This window comes from Crinia signifera, chromosome 9 (genome assembly GCF_055691185.1).
Source record: "Crinia signifera chromosome 9, ASM5569118v1, whole genome shotgun sequence".
In the NCBI taxonomy this organism is placed as follows: domain Eukaryota; kingdom Metazoa; phylum Chordata; class Amphibia; order Anura; family Myobatrachidae; genus Crinia; species Crinia signifera.
In genome coordinates, this window is record NC_139225.1 from 17399392 (window position 1) to 17405577 (window position 6186).

A 6186-nucleotide genomic window follows, 5' to 3' on the forward strand; every position below is an offset into this window, starting at 1 on the left:
TACATCCCACCCTAAGCCTTTAGGGGCCCGGTTTATCAAGTTTTTTTTTGTAAGTGATAACGTGGAGAGTGATAAACAGCCAGCCAACCAGCTCCTAACTGCCATGTTACATGCTAGGTTTGAAAAATGACAGTTTGGAACTTGTCAGTTGTTGAACACCACTTTATCACTTGTTGAAGCTTCATACATCCGGCCCAAAGATAGATAAAGTATAATTATATATATAGCTACAAGTCCCAGTGTGTTCCCTCCTATCCCCACACCAAGGTCTCCCCATTAGGGCAGATACACAACACCTGCCCCAGACCAAAGTGATAAATCCCAGCAGCTGGGGGCAGCTCAGGGATTGTTAGCTGGGGAAGAGGTGCAGTGTGTGGGCTGGTGAGTAGGGGTTACACTGGAGTAATGCATGTGTACAGGGGCCCAGCATCAGGGGGTACTGCAGGGCCCTGAGTGGCAGCGGTGTTAATCAGTGCCACAAGGTGGTTGCAGCTGCAGCACTGGATGGCAGCCAGGCTGAAACAGTGCTGGCAGCCTGGTACTCCGATTGGGTTGCGGCTGACTCCTTATGTGAATTGGCGCTGTCTAGTGACCAATACCTGGCTGCCACCCAGTGTGCCAGTTACAATCTGGCAGTGCCAATCCATCTAGATTGTCTGTCAGGGGCCCTTACAGTAATCCTAGGAATTTTTGTTTTTATTACATTCCTCCTTGTGCACGTTTGTTATGTCCCTTGTGCACGTTTGTTATGTCCCTTGTGCACGTTTGTTATGTCCCTTGTGCACGTTTGTTATGTCCCTTGTGCACGTTTGGGTACTTGTGAGTTATCCGGGCGTCCGATTTTGTACTTACGATTTGCATGCGATTTGCATGCGATATCGCATACGATATCACATACGATATCGGATCCGATTTGCGATTTACAAGCGATTTACATGCGATTTAGCATGCGATTTGCATAAGATTTGCTATTCATTTCATTACCCCACTATCCCCAAAGTGTGTCTATCAACGTGAACCCGAAGCGTGGCGAGCGCAGCGGTACGTGTCCTCCGACCTTTTCATGCCCTACTATCCACTAGGGCGTGGAGTGAGAATAGAATAGTGTGGCGAGCCCGAAGCGTGGCGAGCGGACGCGGACACCTGTGAAGCCCGCAAGGGCACGCGGATACCTGTGAAGGTGTCCGCGTCCCCTCGCGGGGCTCGCTGCGCTCGCCACGCTTCGGGCTCGGTGGCTCGCTGCGCTCGCCACACTATTCTATTCTCACTCCACGCCCTAGTGGATAGTAGGGCATGAAAAGGTCGGAGGACGCGTACCGCCGCCCCTCGCGGGCTCGCTGCGCTCGCCACGCTTCGGGTTCACGTTGATAGACACACTTTGGGGATAGTGGGGTAATGAAATGAATAGCAAATCGGTACTTGTGAGGCTCCCGATTTTGTACTTACGATTTGCATGCGATTTGCATGCGATATCGCATACGATATCGCATGCGATCTAGTACCAAAATCGGACGCCCAGATAACTCACAAGTACCCACGTTTGTTATGTCCCTTGTGCACGTTTGTTATGTCCCTTGTGCACGATTTTACCATGTCATTTCCACTTTGCAGGAACCGGTTCAATCCTGGCTGTAGAATCTGCCCCGATGGTAAGCGGAAGTTTTTGCTGTTATGTTCTTACTGTCGTTCTATATGGCGTCATTTAGATGCTTTGCCGCAGGGAGTGACTCTCAGACTTTATCCTCATTCAGCACATATCAAATACAAATGTGCTTTGTGTCCTTGGTGCCGAAGATGAATATTGTCACCACGGAAGTGGTATAAAATCATAGATTAAACACAATGAAAAGTGGGGCGGTTCATTCGTATATAACACATGTGACTGTGACAGGGAAGGTGGCCCCTCTCAGCTCTGGGCCCCATAGCAGCTGCACCCCCTGCACCTATGGTAGCTACACCCTGTATATAACACATGTGACTGTGACAGGGAAGGTGGCCTCTCTCAGCTCTGGTCCCCATAGCAGCTGCACCCTCTGCACCTATGGTAGCTACACCCCTGTATAATATAACACCTGTAACTGTGACAGGGAAGGTGGCCCCTCTCAGCTCTGGCCCCATAGCAGCTGGACCCCCTGCACCTATGGTAGCTACACCCCTGTATATAACACATGTAACTGTGACAAGGAAGGTGGCCCCTCTCAGCTCTGGCCCCATAGCAGCTGGACCCCCTGCACCTATGGTAGCTACACCCCTGTATATAACACATGTAACTGTGACAGGGAAGGTGGCCCCTCTCAGCTCTGGGCCCCATAGCAGCTGGACCCCCTGCACCTATGGTAGCTACACCCCTGTATATAACACATGTAACTGTGACAGGGAAGGTGGCCCCTCTCAGCTCTGGCCCCATAGCAGCTGCACTCCCTGCACCTAGGGTAGCTACACCCCTGTATATAACACATGTAACTGTGACAGGGAAGGTGGCCCTCTCAGCTCTGGCCCCATAGCAGCTGCACTCCCTGCACCTAGGGTAGCTACACCCCTGTATATAACACATGTAACTGTGACAGGGAAGGTGGCCCCTCTCAGCTCTGGGCCCCATAGCAGCTACACCCAGTGCACCTATGGTAGCTACACCCTGTATATATAACACATGTAACTGTGACAGGGAAGGTGGCCCCTCTCAGCTCTGGTCCCCATAGCAGCTGCACTCCCTGCACCTATGGTAGCTACACCCTGTATATATAACACATGTAACTGTGACAGGGAAGGTGGCCCCTCTCAGCTCTGGCCCCATAGCAGCTGCACTCCCTGCACCTATGGTAGCTACACCCCTGTATATATAACACATGTAACTGTGACAGGGAAGGTGGCCCCTCTCAGCTCTGGCCCCATAGCAGCTGCACTCCCTGCACCTATGGTAGCTACACCCCTGTATATAATACATGTAACTGTGACAGGGAAGGTGGCCCCTCTCAGCTCTAGGCCCCAAAGCAGCTGCATCCCCTGCACCATAGTAGCTACACCCTGTGTATAACACATGTAACTGTGACAAGGAAGGTGGTCCCTCTCAGCTCTGGGCCCCATAGCAGCTGCACCCCCTGCACCTATGGTAGCTACACCCTGTATATAACACCTGTAACTGTGACAGGGAAGGTGGCCCCTCTTAGCTCTGGGCCCCATAGCAGCTGCACTCCCTTCACCTATGGTAGTTACACCCCTGTATATAACACATGTAACTGTGACAGGGAAGGTGGCCATTCTCAGCTCTGGGCCCAATAGCATCTGCACCCCCTGCACCTATAGTAGCTACACCCCTGTATATAACACATATAACTGTGATAGAGAAGGTGGCCCCTCTTGGCTCAGGACCCCATAGCAGCTGCACTCCCTGCACCTATGGTAGCTACACCCCTGTATATAACTCATGTAACTGTGACAGGGTAGGTGGCCCCTCTCAGCTCTGGGTCCTTCAGCATCTGCACCCCCTGTACCTATGGTAGCTACACCCCTGTATATAACTCATGTAACTGTGACAGGGTAGGTGGCCCTTCTCAGCTCTGGGTCCTTCAGCATCTGCACCCCCTGTACCTATGGTAGCTACACCCCTGTATATAACACATATAACTGTGATAGAGAAGGTGGCCCCTCTTGGCTCTGGACCCCATAGCAGCTGCACCTATGGTAGCTACACCCTGTATAAAACATATGCAAATGTGACAGGGAAGGTGGCCCCTCTCAGCTCTTGGCCCCAAAGCAGCTGCATCCCCTGCACCATAGTAGCTACACCTGGTGTATAACACATTTAACAGTGACAGGGAAGGTGGCCCCTCTTAGCTCTCTCTGGGCCCCATAGCAGCTGCACCTATGGTAGCTACACCCTGTATATAACGCATGTAACTGTGACAGGGAAGGTGGCCCCTCTCAGCTCTGTTCCCCATAGCAGCTGCACCCCCTGCACCTATTCTAGCTACACACGTGTTGTAGTCACTAAGGAACATTGGAGGGTTTACTTTTTTCTTTTTTAATTGGTGTAGCAGTTGGAACCTCTCATGATATAACATATTTAGGAAGAGCAAATGCTTTTAAGAATGCAGTGGAATCTAGTATATTGGGGGGTGGGATGACGACGAGACTCATCAAGCCTTGGAGAGCGCGGAAGTGGGGAATTTGTCCAAAGCAACTTTGAGTTGTCATTTCATCAACTGTGATAGTTAGATGAGGGAACCTGGTTGGTTGCTTTGACCAACTTCTCCACCTTGTCTCTGTCCAGGGCTTAAAACATCTCCCCATGGCAAAGTGTGGTTATTAGATGTCCAACAGTTCCATCCAAGAACCATTAATAAACCAATACGGTGGATCATGAATAAAAACTAGTACATAAATATATTTGTTCTTTCTTCAGGGTATCTCCAAGGGCCTTGGCCCCCTTGGCATCCACTTGCTTACAGAGGAAGGGGTCTCCTTTCAGACTGACAATGAGATGTTTTGGTGCTCCTGTTGTAATGGCCCAAAGTATCGTGTCCAAGCCCGAGAGATAAAGGATCTCTCCAGTAAGTTTCAGATCTCTCTGCTCCCAAATGGCAAGATCCTGCTGCAGGACTTCCGAGACATGTACGTCAGTTGGTTGGACTTTGATGGGGTTGCGTATTTGGAGATTGAAAAGTGTGTCCCAGATGATCTGTGCGAGTTTGAGGTGTTCAATGATGGAGAGAAGGTGATGCTTAAGTCTTCCAATGGCCTCTTCGTGTGCAGAACTTTCCGGCATCACGGGAACGTCATCGAGGCTGGCCGGCCCTTGTTGGAGGACTGCTGTCGCTTTCGTACTGGAATGGGCGACTTGTATCCGCCCTGCTTCGATATTTCAGATGTTGTGCTGAGCAACGTCTCGGAGCTCGCTTGTCGCCCTTGCGTGCTGAAGAAAGAGACCTTCATCAACAAGACTGACGTGGCCCAGAGTCATGAGTTTACGCTGAGCTGGGAGACCCGGACCACAGACACCACCCAATGGGACACAACCTGGGGTCTAAACTCCACTTATTCAGCCACGTTTTCGGCCATGATATTTGAAGCGACCATCACCTACAATGGATCTTTCCAGAAGGTCGTGTCCACCTACAGATCTATAGTGGAAAAGAAAAGAGTTACAGTCAACGTTCCAGAGCACAGCAAGGTCACAGCGCAGCTAATCGTGTCCAAAATGGAGAATGCATCCATTCCCTTTACTGCCTTCATCCGCAAGACCAAAGTGAATGGAGAAACGATAGACCTGGAGGAAAAAGGTGTGTGGAAGGGACTTGTATATGACAACATAACGCTGGAGACCAAACAGGAGCCTGAGGGAGAGTTTGCAAATACCTGCATGGTGCTATGATACTGTGGGCTGAAAACTCCTAGGATCCGGAGACAATGAGGCAGATGGACTCCCAGCCAGGGAGGTCAAGAGCAAGGCAGTGCGCAACCGGCTTGAGGTACAGCTGCTTACAATATTACCAATGTAGAGTCACTCTAAAGCTGCTCAATGCTGCCATCTCCTGGCTGTACCAAGAACTGAAGAGACAATAGTTCTCTTGAATGGTCTACCTTATAAATGCATTCATCAGGAGGACTTTTGTACGGCATGATGGACATTTCAAGCCCTGTTTTCCTTTATAGAAGATGTGAATCCTAAGGGATTAAAAAAACACAATGAATATTCAGAGGTTACTTGGGAGAGATTTAGGCGATTCCCAGCACAACCCGCCTCTCGTATAGAAAGTTATGACATGCCTCCTGCGTCTGCTTCCTTTTTATGGAAATCCATTCCCGCTAACCCACGCGTCTCATTCTCCGCGGCGCAGGGTTATCGCTGTGTCTAATATATTTCACTTTGACTGGCTGTGGTTTTGTGTTTGCCTATATTTGCACTAGAGTTTTATAACTGTACACAATTGATTCTAGAAAATCTTATATTTAAAATAAACTGCAACCTGCATTCAAATGCCATCCTGCCTTTATTATTCATCAGGGGGGTCCTCTGCTGTACATGGTAGCGGGATTCCAGCTGGCTGGCCAATGGGACAGATTCAGTAAAGCAAAAAAAAAAAAAAGTAACTTTGTCTGGAACACACTATGTTGAAATTCAAGAGAAGCACACAGATATATTGTTTCTGTGCAGAGTAAACACTGGCTGCTTTGGCATGTAGTAGC

General features: G+C 49.7%; 1 protein-coding gene across 1 annotated transcript; it reads left to right on the top strand.

Annotated features, from left to right (window-relative positions):
- Positions 1-339: 339 nt before the first annotated feature.
- Positions 340-5972, top strand: LOC146036514 (uncharacterized). Its single transcript, XM_083160493.1, has 3 exons — positions 340-381; positions 1612-1649; positions 4403-5972. Exons 2-3 carry the CDS (start codon positions 1647-1649, stop codon positions 5369-5371), a joined length of 972 nt encoding a protein of 323 aa, XP_083016619.1. The 5' UTR covers positions 340-381; positions 1612-1646; the 3' UTR covers positions 5372-5972.
- The last annotated feature ends 214 nt before the right edge of the window (positions 5973-6186 follow it).